Source organism: Thamnophis elegans, chromosome 6, assembly GCF_009769535.1.
Source record: "Thamnophis elegans isolate rThaEle1 chromosome 6, rThaEle1.pri, whole genome shotgun sequence".
In the NCBI taxonomy this organism is placed as follows: Eukaryota; Metazoa; Chordata; class Lepidosauria; order Squamata; family Colubridae; genus Thamnophis; species Thamnophis elegans.
In genome coordinates, this window is record NC_045546.1 from 44,258,288 (window position 1) to 44,273,131 (window position 14,844).

At 35.3% G+C, this 14,844-nt stretch overlaps 1 protein-coding gene across 3 annotated transcripts in view; it reads left to right on the forward strand.

Annotated features, from left to right (window-relative positions):
* The window catches only part of ROBO1 (roundabout guidance receptor 1), a 229,848-nt gene that overhangs the window by 23,466 nt on the left and 191,538 nt on the right, over nucleotides 1-14,844 (forward strand). For all 3 annotated transcript variants that reach the window (XM_032220175.1, XM_032220177.1, XM_032220176.1), the window contains exon 2: nucleotides 11,825-12,151. In XM_032220175.1, coding sequence (XP_032076066.1) covers nucleotides 11,825-12,151 — 327 coding nt within the window. The remainder of the gene's footprint in view (nucleotides 1-11,824; nucleotides 12,152-14,844) is intronic.

The window sequence follows — 14,844 nt, forward strand, 5'->3', positions numbered from 1 at the left end:
ATACATACTTTCTCTAACACACACACACAAACACACAGAGAGAGAAACACACAAACATAGACACACACACACACACACACACACACACAAACTCTTTGGCTTGATGGCTGGCCATTTCTATTCATAAAGAAGTTTGTATAGCAATTGACATATGTGACAAGGACTGGGGAAAACCTGGTTCAAGGTCAGCCAGTGGGGGGAAAAACACTGATTTTTAGCTTATTCTTTCTAAATGAAATCATAGTATTTTGGATGGTTAATAAAATAGTTTCTTATACAATTTGAAAGAGAGAGCTGGGCTTTAGGAAATAGCAACTCTCGTCTTCCTATCTAGGAAGAAGAGTTAATATAAAGCCTTATGCACAACTACAGGAATGAAAATTGGCAAAGATATTTAAGTGAAAACCTGAATCAGAAGAATATATCATTTAATGAATGTGTTAAGGATCGACTTGTATGCATGTAAATATTATAAATTATGTGTCTTTAATTCTGAATACTTATTTTCTTGCCCACAAAGGTAGTTTATTCTTAAAGTTAGGCGAGCCAACATGTAATAATATGGTACTATTGCTTTTATCTTAAATAAATGAGAACTATTTAGAGAAAGCTCGTAAAAATTAATAAACATGTTTGGCTAAATCACAATTAATGTAAACTATATATAGGAGATTCAGGACTGAGTACTGCTATTATTCATGGAAATATTAAATGCTAAAATATTTTAAAATCTCAATTCATATGTAACAATTTTTTGCCTTAAATTTATTGAATAAAGCAAATTAAGTGCCCAAGTTGTTCATTTCCATGACCATTTGGTCTTTTCTGATAATTAACTGAAAGCTAGCGCATTATGTTAATCTAACATGCAAATGTACAATTTACATCATAGTTTATATACCGGTAATTAATTGGATTTTGGTATATTATGGAACAGTTTTGCTAGACAACCATATGTTACAAATAACCTTTTTTGCACAAGAAGCACAGCTAAGTATTGGATGCCTTTTAATTAAGTAACTATATACCAGATATTTTTTTATCTTTGTCTCATCCATTGCTTTGAGATTCTAAAATAATCTTAATAATCTGTGGAATAATTAAAAGTAGGTTATCTTCCCCTTAATGCTGAAATAGGACAACAGTTATTAAGTACTAAATAATAAGAAATTTACTGGAATAGTCAAAAAGCTCCTGCCTGCATAGGAAGATTGTTCTAATCTATTTTATTAATTTGAAATGAGGTTTGTTCTGCAAGTGAACAGAATAGCCATCGAAGAACATTTACAGATTTTAATAACTATAAAAACAAGAGTTTGATTTAAAATATATACTCAACTGGTCTGTAATTCTCTAAGCATCAGGCTTCATTGATTGTTCTTTTTTCTTATAACAATAACATTCATATCTTGGAATATAACAAGTTTCATATCCAATAGATGATAAAATCTATTTGTGTATGTGAAAAACCTATAATCTATTGCTTTATTTTTGTTTATTTATTTTTCAAAGCTAATTCATGGTATCTATAGCAATCAACTGACTTGCTAATGAACATGTTGTTTTAAATTGAATCGAACAGTTAAACATCAGATTCTTGCAATTCTACCAAAGTGCTTCACATCAAACAAAGCAGAAACCTGGAACAATTCTGAGTGAGTCTGGAATTATTTTATGAGGCAGATAGAGAAAAGTTGAACCAATTTCCTCCTCTCTCCTGTCCTTTTCAACATGGCACATTTATTGGCCCACCATTTCTCAATCACTTCATCACTTTCCATGCTTCTCTTTAGCCAATGATGATGCCAATTTCAAAATGGCATATCCCTTCTGCGCCTGTGTCTGTATTTTTGTTCCATTCCTTGCTATTATCTCCTTATATGTCAATGATGACTCAATATAACATATTCTATCTTCCCTGACCAGTTCACTGCCTTACCACTTATCCACCCTACTAGTTGACCCACCCCATCTCACATCTTCCCTACTATTTTCATTTTCCTGAATTGTTAAGTGTCAAATGTTGTCCAGGGATCAAAGCAACTTCTGGCCCCATCAACCTGTTTTGAATCATATCACGCATGTCTAAATCCCTATTTTGTTCCATGTACAGATGAAAATAGCTGAGCCACAAACCATTCAAAATCAGTTGACCAGTGCCAATGTTGTGCATAAAAATACATCCCTGAATATTAGTATTTGAATTAACAGCTTTTACCGATTCTGAAGTGTTAAGAATTTGAATAAATATGGGAATCTGGTTTTGTGTGTTTGCTTTTAAAGGTTTATCTATGTGGTTGCTAAGAGTCGACACCAACTTCATGGCACATAATCAATCTGCTTTTGGAAAGATTTAAAAAACACAAGGAGAGACAGGTCCTGTCTTTGGTCTGTGACAAATAATGATGCTGTGTCTTTTCCCCCTGCCCCCCTCCCAAATTCTTTACATTTGATATAATGAACAAAGGCTCATTTTAAATACTTCTTTACTTCCCATAGCAGTCTGTACAGCAAATAAAATAAAATGTTAGAACAAACATCTGGCTTCATTTGCAGACATAATGTACTAGTTAGCCAGTAGTAATGCTTCATCCTTTCCCAAAGCTTGCAGTGAATTTTCTTCTAGTTTTGTGGGTTGTGGCCTGCCAGTGGAAAAAATGTTCTTCAAATAAGGTTCACAGTGTTGTTTCAAAGACAAAATGCTGCTTTTAATTAGGAACAATGTATCATATGAAGCACTTTGATTTATAGATTAACTCAAAACAGCAGTAGATGATAATGATGATGATGATGACGACGACAAAGACATAAGGATAAGGAAAATGTATGTAATATATAATATTGCTGATTTTCTGCTGAAAGGAAAGGAGCCATTTCTTATTATACAAGTATTGCTTTCAGTCCTTCACAGCCTTGTTCTTTCTAAAAGTATTGGGTCCCCAGGCCATGCTTTGTAAGAATATTGGTAACTGTGGGTTAATTATCAAGTTGGTCCTAGTTTGAGGTACAGTTTAAAATAGATAATTTTATAAATCAATAATGCAAAAAGTAATGTTGCTGATATTATTTTTATGAGCAAAAATACTAATTCAATAAAATGTAAAGCTTAAATTGCAAATTTTAGTTTACACTACATTTTAATGTAGTAGCGTTATATTAATGCTATTAATAACAATGTTCAAGAGTTCAGTGTTTTATAAATATTCTTTCTCATTTGCTTAAATTGACTCATCGGAATTGTTAAACTTAGATTTAATCACAATATTGTTTTATTTATGGAACATTTCTATGGAATATTAAAAATTTCAAAATAGATACAGTTTTTTTAAGAAAGTATATTTAATTTTTAAACTTTTTGCATAACATATTGATTAATGAACCAAATTTATTCTTAATTTAACAGAGAATCTGTAAACTTTTATTCAGTTTCTCATTTTTTTATATATTATATTCCTCTAGCACCTTTTGCAGTTTGGTTCATATACTTGAACCTTTATAGTTTAGAAAACATAGTTTAACAATCTCAACTGGTTTGGCTCATATGTAGTACATAAGCTATAATACATGCTATGTAAACTATGTTTGTGTGGCTTAATTAAATCAGTAAAGTATTACCCCCTAGAGTCTGGTGACACATCTGTTAAGGCTAATTGTTTGGAATTCCATAATTTTATGTCATCTGTTAAAAATTTAAAGATAGCTTTTTTAAAAAATATCACCCAAGAAACTTCAGAACAGATATGCACTACAGCTTTGTAATAAACATGAGATTTAGTCATCATCTTTTGAGCTCAGCTGCATCAGAGGCTAATTTCTTCTTTATATTTTAAGCTCATTTCCTAATAGCATCCATAGAGGAAGCTATAAACAAAGTGAAATGAACAATAGCTGGATTTACAATATGTTGATAAGAGATGCCATTTATCAAATGGCAACACAATATTTTTAATGTATTTATTTAAGTTACATACTAAGTTTTGGTGTGTTCTGTAAAGTAGCCATAATACCTCCCCTGCCAAATTTGACTAATAAAGTGGTGTCTTGACACCATCTGTCTATGCAATGCAACCACTCCCATGACCTCTGTTCATTTTTTAGCAAAATGCTCCCCCCAGCTATCCCCCAATTGTTGTTGCTCCTCTGTTCACAATGTTTTATACAGATGGTAACTGCGCGTACAGAAAGGGGGAAAATTCAGATAATTAAATGTGCTCTGCAGATTTGCTGTATAATGTGATATGTTGACAATGTTGAATTGGCAGTAAGAAAACCCTGAGGAAATCTGGACAGAAAATGAAATGGTGGTAGCTCATTTTACAGTTAATACCCTTTAACTATTCTGTTCTTCTAGAAAATTGTGATGTGAGAATGTAAATTCTTTCAGTGGGGGTATGCATTGAGGTCATATCTTGCTTAGTTTTATGAATACTTATTTAAACAGAGCAATATTTCTGTATTACTTTGTCTTCAGTACAGTTCAGAAGTAACTGAGAACATCTGAATGATGGTTATTGCTAGAATTCTTACTCTTGAGATTATATGCCACTAAAAGTTCGTAGTTTTATTTATGTGGGTTGTCACTAAATTCTGTTCATTTTATTATGTGCTAGGTGCTAAAATAAATTCTGGTGAACTAAAAAGCAGGATAGAGTTAAAAGGAAAATGTATTGTTTCTTGAGTAAGAACATATATCAGAAACAAATATCAAGCAAATATTAGAAACATACTATAACTACAGTTCATTGATTGTTTTAACAGGCATATTAAAGCAATTGTACCTATGTACATAGCATTTCATAGATATAATACAGGTAGATCTCAACTTATGACAATAATTGAACCCAAAATTTATGTTGCTAAGTGAGAAATTTGTTAAATACGTTTTGTCCCATTTTATGACTTTTCTTATCATATCTTATCATATTTGTTAAGTGAACCAGGACACTGCAACTGTCATAAATATGAACTAGTTTTCAAGCATCTGAATGTAAATCATGTGATTATGAGGATGCTGCAATGGACATAAGTGTCAAAAATGGTCATAAGTCACTTTATGTTGTAATTTTGAATGGTCACTAAATGAACTGTTCATATGTATGTATGAAATGTACATACTTAGCTATGACAGCCAGCTGGGTGGCCTTGGGTGACTGCATCTCAGCCCAACTCATCTAACAGGGTTCCTGCTGTGGCAAAAATAGGGGCAGGAAGGTGTATGTTGGATAGGTTCATTTTCTTGAGTTTGGAGTTTGGAGTTTATTCAATTTGTAGGCCGCCCTATTCCCCAAAGGGACTCAGGGCGGCTGAACAAAAGCCAAGGGAGGGGAAATTACAAAAAGTGAGACAAAAACAATCGGACAATACGAACAATTTAAAAGCACAACAGACACAGCAAATTCGAGTGGGGGGGGGGACTCAACCCCAGGCTTGCTGGGACAGCCAGGTCTTCACGTCCGTCCGGAAGACCCAAAGGGTGGAGAGGGTCCAATCTCCACGGGGAGCTCGTTCCAAAAGTTATTTGTAAAAAGGTAAGATATAAATAAATAAAATAAATAAATATCAGAAATTCAAATATATGAATTTTCCCACTCCCCCAAAAGGCATTTACATATTTAGATCAGTTTGTTGTATGCATGCAGTGTAGCATATGTCCCAACATACCTGAAAATGTTAATCATGGTCCTCCATCTGTGAGAATTTGGTACCTTTTTGTGTGTGAAACATCATAATAGATGAGCTATGCTGATACTACTGTTACAGTATTAGATGTTACAAATAAATAGAACAATTCAAAATAGATAGTGGGTTAAACAAATTTTATTAAGAAACCATATTCAAGATTTTAAAACAAATTCAATTATCTCTAGGTTGAAGACAGTCTTTAATCATAGCACAGGTGTTACACTTGCTGACATAGCTTTCTGTTCCTACTCATGACATCAACAGCTTCCCACATATATCCCTATTATCATTAATAGCCAAGAAATGGGTTTTATAGTTTTATGGAAGTACATCCCATAGAATTCAGCGGATATGCCTGCCTCCCTTCCTCCCTCCCTTCCTCCCTCCCTCCCTCCCTGATATTAGGAGGAATTCTTTTTCAGTCACACTGATTTACATATTCCCTTTCAGTCAGGGGTCCAGGCAGAACAGTCAATTGAAATGATCTTGCCTCTTGTATGGAATGTATCTTCATGATCTTGAAGCATCAGATACTCCTGCCACAGCTATTGCCTCTTTTATTCTTTTGAGAAATTCCTATTTTTCTGTTTTGGATTGTGAATTCTCACTGGTGATATTCCACTCACATTAGTTTCAAGGCTCTTTTGGGCCTCATATCTGGCTCTTCTCCCAGTTTAAGTATTGATTGGAATTGCCATCTGTTTGCTGTTTATGAGAATTTTTATTTTTATTTTTCAACCTAAATTGATGGATTGGATTAATAAAAATAAATAAATATATATTTACATCTAAACACGAATGCTTGCATACCATATTAGGTTTAATATGGACAAAATGAAAATCTTGATGGATCCCAACTGCTTTTCTCCTAACACTTTTTCTAGTATTGTTCAGTAGCTTTTTTTCTCACATGTCTGGGACTTAAGGGAGGTTTACAACTTCAGGATGGGGAGATCTGATTTGCCCTTAAAAATGACAATATGAACTGTTACCCAGTGTATGATGAAACATCTAACAAATTAATCTTTAGAAAATATAATAGAAGTTGGAGCAAAATTATTATAGGAAAAAATAATATAATAGTAAGAATATAACAGGTAGTCTTCGCTTATCACCATGAGTTCCTTGCCAAATGACATGAATTAAAACATCATGTGACTATACCCAACTTACAATGTCAGTTTCAGCTATAGTCATTAAGTGAATCACCCATGGTTGTTAACTATGACATAATGTAACTGTGACTTTGACTCCTTTCTGGCTTCCTCATTGACATTGCTTATCGCTAGTCACAATAGTGCAACATATAAATAAATATGTGCTGGTTTGCAATCATAATAATGTGATTGTAGGGATGCAGCAATGACTGCATATTCAAGGACTGGTTGTAAAGTTACTTTTTCAATGTTGTTGTAACTTCAGTTGGAAAGTAAGGATTTACTTGTATAGCCCTAATTTTATTAGTAATCCTGCTATAAACCATGTCTTTGGTTACATGAAGAATTGTTTATGAGAAGATAGCCCTTTTTCCCCAAACAGATGTATTATTTAAGCCCATGATGGCGAAGCTATGGCACGCATGCCACAAGTGGCATGCAGAGCCATCTCTGAGGGCACACAAGCCGTCGCCCCAACTCAAATCCGCCATGCATGCACGCTTACCTCCCACCAGCAAGTTGGACTTTGGGTTTCTACTGCGCATGCAGGGGCAGGGGACATGTGGGAGACATGCACATGCAGGGGGTGGGGCGCATATGTCTGTTCCTTACTTGAAAGGCTTTGTGTCAGGTCTGTCTTGTGTTGCAGTGTCTTTCTTAGTTGCCATTTTCAGTCTAGTACAGTGATGGCGAACATTTCTGTTCTCATGTGCCAAAATTGTGTGCAGGTGTGTGATAGTGCATGTGCCACACACCCACAATACAATGAGCTGTGCCCATATGTGCGTGTGACCACGCCATGCATGTGCACACGACCCTCTTCCCTGGGGGGAATTTTTACCCTCCCCAGGCTCTGGAGGCTTTCCTCAAGCCTCTAGGAGGGCAAAAACGGCCTCCCTGGCACTCCAGAGAGGCAGAAAATCAGCTGGCTGGCATGTGCATGTTTCACTGGAGCTGACATAGGGCAAGGGCTCTTGTGCCCACAGAGATGGCTCCACGTGCCACCTGTTTTACACATGCCATAGGTTCGCCATCACGGGTCTAGTGACTCTATCACAGGTTTGTTTTTTGACTCACAAAATATTCATTTTAACCAAAAACAAAGTAAATGTGTATATTCATAAATGTAGCGATCTTCCCCAGGGGGAGTGTCTTGAGAACCATGTTGAACAAGCACAGCAAAAATGGCTATAAAATTGTGTGTGGTTCATTTAATGGATACATTCCTTACTAACATAAGTTTTGGTCTCTATTGTGGTTATTATTTGAGGACTACCTCAGGGAAGACCACCAGGAGCACAATGTTCTACTAGTTAAGCATTTTAACTCTACAGTTGACATGACTGCCAAGTTATGAAGTAGTGCAGATATCATACCATGGCTGCTATTCCACTGATTTTCTGCTTGTAGGCTGCTATATTATTTTAGTTGGTACTGGGGAAGAGAATGTTGGACTAGGTAGTCTTTTAGTGTATTCCCAAATATCCTTTTCTATTTTAAAAGAAATGAAATAATGAAGTATTAAGTTAAAAGTAAATGTAATAAAATAAATTAAATATTGTTTCAGTTATGGGAACGTAATAGGTAAACAAAAGATTATCTCTGCTTGTGCCGTTTACCTTCCAAGTTTCTCAGTGACAATGAAAGTTTAAAAGTATTTTTGCTAGACTGTTCATTTAGATTACAGAGTCCATTAGGGAATAATCATGTTGATTTACCTGCAAAAGGGTCACACCTTTTATTCTTTAGTACCTCATTAACCTGGAGTTTTCTAATGCTTCTTGAATGTTGGGAATGTTAACTTTAAAGTTTTGCTATGACTGAGGTTGGCCACATTCCTTTAGGGATTTGTTACTAATCCTTTAAAAGGCTGCTTGAAATATTTTGTTTTCTAAAAGTATAAATGTGTCTGCAAAATTGCTCCTAAAATTTTGCTTTTCTGCTTTCTGTCACAGGAGCTAATAACTCACATAACCCAGAGCTCTGTAAACCACTAGATGGGTGTAGCTATTATGCAGTAGAAAACCACGCACAAAACCCCACCTTCACTGCATGTTTTAATAGAAGTCAAGCAGAAAAATTCAGCAGTGTCTACATGACAGGTTTTTCAAGAAGCTTCTGGAAAGGAATTAATAAATTGTACTTTTATCATTTCCTCCATGGAAAAATCCTTTAATTCGTACCAGACTTTGTTTCTTTTATGTTATATTCATCACTTCAGATGCTTACTGAGTATTTATAGTACTTACAGACATGCAGTATTTCTGTCAACATAGACCTGAATATATCTATTCAGGATCAAGTCTCAAATCTTCTTTTCAGGTTGACATGCATACAACTGTGTGACTATACAAAATACAACATTGAAATTATTTTGTTATACTAGATTTACCTTTCATTTAATGATTATGTATAGTTAAAAAGCACTGAAAAAAGTGACTTATGACCTTTTTCACACTTACGACTGTTGCTTCATTGCCATGGTCATGTGATCAGAATTTAGATGCTTGGCAGTTAGTATATATTTATGACAGCTGCACTGTGCCAGGGTCATGTGTCACCATTTGTAACCTTCCCAGCCAGCTTCCAACAACCAGATTTGCTTAATGACTGCATGATTCACTTAACAACTACAGTGATTCGCTTAACAACTCTGGCAAAAAGGGTATAAAATAAGGCACAACTCATTTAACAACTGCAACTTTTCTGTAGAAAATGAGAAATTATAGAACAAAATGAAGAAAAAAAGCAAAGCTCTAGAATAGGGGTGTCAAACGTGATTTCATTGAGGGCCGCATCAGGGTTGTGTTTGACCTCTGGGGGCTAGATGGGCATGGCTGGAGTGGGTGTGGCCAGCTTGACATCACTCATGTCAGGGTCACCTGGAGTGGCCCGGGCTGGGCTGGGAAGATCCTCCTGCAGCCCTCTGCCAGTGAAAATGGATCTACATCTATTTCCAAGGCAGCATCACAGGCTAGATCTAAGCACCCCAAGAGTCAAATCCAGCCTGTGGGCCTTGAGTTTGAGTATTCTTCCTCAACCATAAAGCCAATATTAATTGATGCGGACCAATTGTGTCATTAATATTTTTGTTGACAGAAGACCAAGTTACCAAGTTTTACTGGAACACGATAGTTATCATTTATAAAAATAGTAAAGAAACTCAGGTATAGTATAATTAGTAAAGTATGGTGGGAACACACACAGTCTATTTGACTGCAACAATAAATTCAGGGACTTGTACGTAGATTCTAATGCTACATTGACCTTGGAGATCAGAGTAGTGAGTTAGTGGGCATTTTGAGTTTAACTGCTGTAGTATCTTAGAGAAATTGGGTATCATCATTTTGTTTGTCCATGGTGAGCAACATTATCTTAAATTATTTCAATTAGCTTCAGGGTTCAGTTTCCAAATCAGAGTAGCTATTCAGGCTCAATGCAGTTTCCTTATAGTAGCAGCAGCTTTGGAAGATAGTTGTAATATGGCACATTAAAAGGCTTGAATATTTGCTAGTATGCATTAGCAAAATATTTATCTGCTTGCTACTAAGCCAGAAGCATGTAGCTGTATAGGTTGACAAAGTAACCTTTTTGCTTTCTTTTTTCCTTTGATTTGCATATTCATATCTGATGAGGCTAATCAGATGAATAAAGAAACTGATCCATAATTACAGTGTTCATTAACTTATAAATAGGTGAACTGTTAAGATTTTGTTTCATTTGCAGAAAGGCTGATACAAATATGGATAAAATTAAGCTAGGATAAAAATTAAGATTTTTTTTAAAATGAGCATAAAATATGTAACTAGGGACATTAATATTAAGACATTTTAGTGTTTTGTCTGCCAAATATATCTACAATTTTAGAAGTAATACAATGCTAGAGACCAGGATAGGCATCTGATATCATCTGGACATTTTAGACTTCACTTTTCATGATTTTCTGTTTGCTGTGCCATCTAAATTCATGAATTATGCTAAATCATAATACAGTTGTGGTTTGATTTAGTATATTTATAATCTATTTTGCCTTGCAAAGCACAATTCATCTGTTAAGTGTGGTATTGAAATACACCAAAAATGTTTCTTGAAAAGATCATCTATTGGTGTAATGTGTGAACACCATCACAATCGTATTGATGACACGGTTATTTCAATCTGTGTGTAGAGCATCTTATTGCCTACCGCTATAATTTATTGCTTGTCTAAAATTAAGCTTACATCTTGTATTTAATTGCATTGTTTTAAGCTATACAGATTGAAACCAGACTCCCAAATTGACCAGCTTTCTCTTAAAACTGCTTCATCAACACAGTATGACTAAGATTGTAACATTTCTCTCCTAAATTGTATTAGTAAAGTATAACAAACCATCAAAAGAGAGAGAATATAGTAAGAAACTATACACATTGCAATGATTAAAATAAAATAAACATAAAGGAAAATAATAAACAGGAAAGGAAGAAAAATCCTTAAGTTTATTAAGCCTATATAGAAATATTTTGTTTCATGCTCTCTATTTGAGAAAATAGAAATGTATGAATTCACAAATTGATAAGGATCACTTAAGTAAATTTATTTTGTCATCTACATAAAATATTTCATAACAGAGCTAAGACTGCAACATGACCCACATTACAACTGACCATAGGATTGACAATACATCACCCATAACATATTGAAGGTATTGCCTTGATCTGAACTTTATTGATATTTTATTGAGGCCTCAAACCCTCCAACGCAGTGGGGTTGCAGTGAATGGGTTAGCTGTGAACCATCTTATGACCTGCTATGTCCCTCAGATTCGGAATATTGAGTTGAATCTCTGTGTATTAAAACGTTACCAATTCTTGTTAGGTATACTTATTAACTATTTAAGGTCACTAGGGATAATTATACAGTACATCTTTGTGGTTTATTTTTTTTAATCCAAACTTGAACATTTTAATTCTAGTAAAAATTAAAAATGTAATTTGCATTTTTAGGTTCACGTCTTCGTCAAGATGATTTCCCACCTCGAATTATTGAACATCCTTCGGATTTAATTGTTTCTAAAGGAGAACCAGCAACACTGAACTGCAAGGCTGAAGGCAGACCAGTTCCAACAATTGAATGGTACAAAGGAGGAGAAAGGGTTGAAACTGATAAAGATGATCCTCGTTCTCATCGGATGTTGCTACCGACTGGATCTTTATTTTTCTTACGTATAGTTCATGGCCGAAAAAGTAGGCCTGATGAAGGAGTTTATGTCTGTGTAGCCAGGAATTACCTTGGTGAAGCTGTGAGTCACAATGCATCATTGGAAGTAGCAAGTAAGTCTTTTTTTTTCCTTTTTTGTTTGGCAACTATTTAAATAGAAAACAGTAGAATTATTGTTTTGATGTAAAGATAGAATGAGAAATAGTTATATGCACTGACTAAAATCATTTCCTTTGCATAAAAAGAGATGATATATCTAATCAAGTGAATGGATAATAATCAGTAAAATCAATGGGTCCTGATTTGCAAGTGTAATTTATGAAACTACTATATATGCACTTAAAAAAAAGGTTTTGAACAATACTATCTTTGCCATTATAAAAAAAACCCAATGTTGTTTTATCTGGATATAATAATGAAACAATTCTGAAATATTTTTTAATAAGTCTAGAATGTTGCCAAACTAATACAGACTGGGCAAAGATTATGAATGAACAATGTAGAAGCAGTGTAAAAGCAATTATTACTGCATGTGTAGATGAACTAGAGAACTTAGAATAAACCTTAAGCATGCAATTATTGAATAAATATGCCATTATTTAAATATATTATCAATGCAGTAAAATTGCATTGATAGTATATTTAAATAATGGCATATTTATTCAATAATTACATGTTTATTCTAAACTCTCTAATTCATCTACACATGCAGTAGCATTATGAAAATGATGTTGTGTTAGATGTGCATTATTATTTGGCAAACATTATCAGTGTGAGTACTACATTCCTTAAAGAATATGTGCACTAAAGTACTGGTATATCCACAGTATGTGCATAGGATTAGTGATATCCACAGTAAGAGCACAGGGTAAGCGATATCTAGATTAGGTTCCACAGTCTCCTTGCATTTTTCTCTGTTAATTGGAATAATTAAGTGTACATCATGATTTGTGCAGATAGGAATATAGCAATAGCATAGATTTATATACCACTCCATGGTGCTTTACAGCACTCTTTGAGCAGTTTATAAATTAAACATATTGCTCCCAAAAATCTGGGTCCTCATTTTACCAGACTCGGAAGAGCAGAAAACTAAATCAATCTTGAACCTGTGAGGATCTAAATCCTGACTCTGGGCAGAATTAGCCTGCACTACTGCATTCTAACCACTGTGCTACCATAGCTAATATATATTTCTTTTTATATTTATACCTGCAGTTTTTAAATAATATACCATGAATTCTGCATATTGTTATAAACCTTAGAGCTTGGTTGTAAAGATTAAAGTTTTATAAAATCTCTTACTCTTAAATGAGTACAACTTCATATATTTTCATCTATCATTTGAGTTCTAAACAGTGGTTTTGATTTGTGTGGCAGCTGTATAACTCTCTATATAACTGTTTTATTTTATTTTTTTCTAAGTACATGCGTGTCACAGTAATCCATACATTCTTTATATATAAGTACTGTACTAGTTCTGTGCTATTGTAGAATGTTTGCTGGAGATCATTTATTTATTTATTCGTTGCTACAAATAAGCCGTCCCAACAATTTGGGGCAACACACAATAACTTTAAACAAAAATCATGGCTACATTGAAGTTTGAAACTACTAATTTGTTTAAAGAATTTTTAATTAATATCTTTATATATGTAACATATCCTCAACTGGAAGAAAAAGAATAGAAAGAAGTACAAAATGCAAGAAAGAAGAGAGAAAAGAAGAAAAAGGAATATAATAAGAGAAATGGAAAAAAATTATAAAAGTGATATTCAACTTTAATACAAGTATAAAATTTAATGATATTTCACACATTTTCAAACTTTTTCAGAATTGCATTTTTTTTCTTTACATGAGTAAGCAGGAAAGACAGGAATATAAATCATTTTCCCTGCAATAAATAGAAGGCAATAGCTTGGGCCACCCAAGCAGGAACTGCTTAGTGGGCTTAGTTCTGCTGTAGTTGGCACAGCTCTACTAAGGCCATGGTTGTGTCCTGGAAAGTAAAGTAATGAAACCCTAGGTAAAATTATACTTGAAGTGAATCAAACAGTTCATAGAATGAGATAATAGGAAAAATTTCAACTGGACATGGTAAGAGATCATTTGGGGCTTCAACAATACCAACAATAATTTACTCTTATTTCATCTGCAGAATACCATCCAGCAGATCTTTTCTGAGTCAGGTTCTACTAAGGAAGATTGGGCAGAAAGATAATTTGATGCATCTTTGCATGGAATTTGCTAAGCGTTTGGAAAACAAAATTGCTCAGATCCTCTCAGAGTTAGATCCCAGCTAGACAAATATGAAAGAGTTGACTGAAGCACAGCTTTCCAAGTTATCTGAGATATGTTAGTCCTAGGTAATGTTATAGATCAGTGGTCCCCAACCTTTTTATCACCGCGGACCAGTCAGACGAGCCTCCCTCGGCCTTCCGGACCGGCGGGTGGGAAGGCGGCCATCCTGGGCGCGCGTTCCGCAGGGCGGGGTGGGGCTTCCTTCACGCCAAGGCCGACAGCCCGCGAGGCCGCCCCGCCTCCTCCTCCTCGGCCGCCGGGGGAAGGGAGGGGGAACCGACCCCGCGATCCGCTCGCTCAGGCAGCCCTTTTTCCTCGCTGCAGTTCGGCGGGGGAAAAAGATGACCCTGTGTCCTACTTCGGGCGGGCGGGCGGCTGGCGCGGCGGAGGCCGGCTGCTTCCGAGGGGGTGGGCCTCCGCGCCGCGCTCCATGAAGGGAAGAGGGGGAGAAGGCGGGCTGCGGCCGAAGGGCCCCCGAGAGCCCCGCCGGCCTGACACAAAAAGC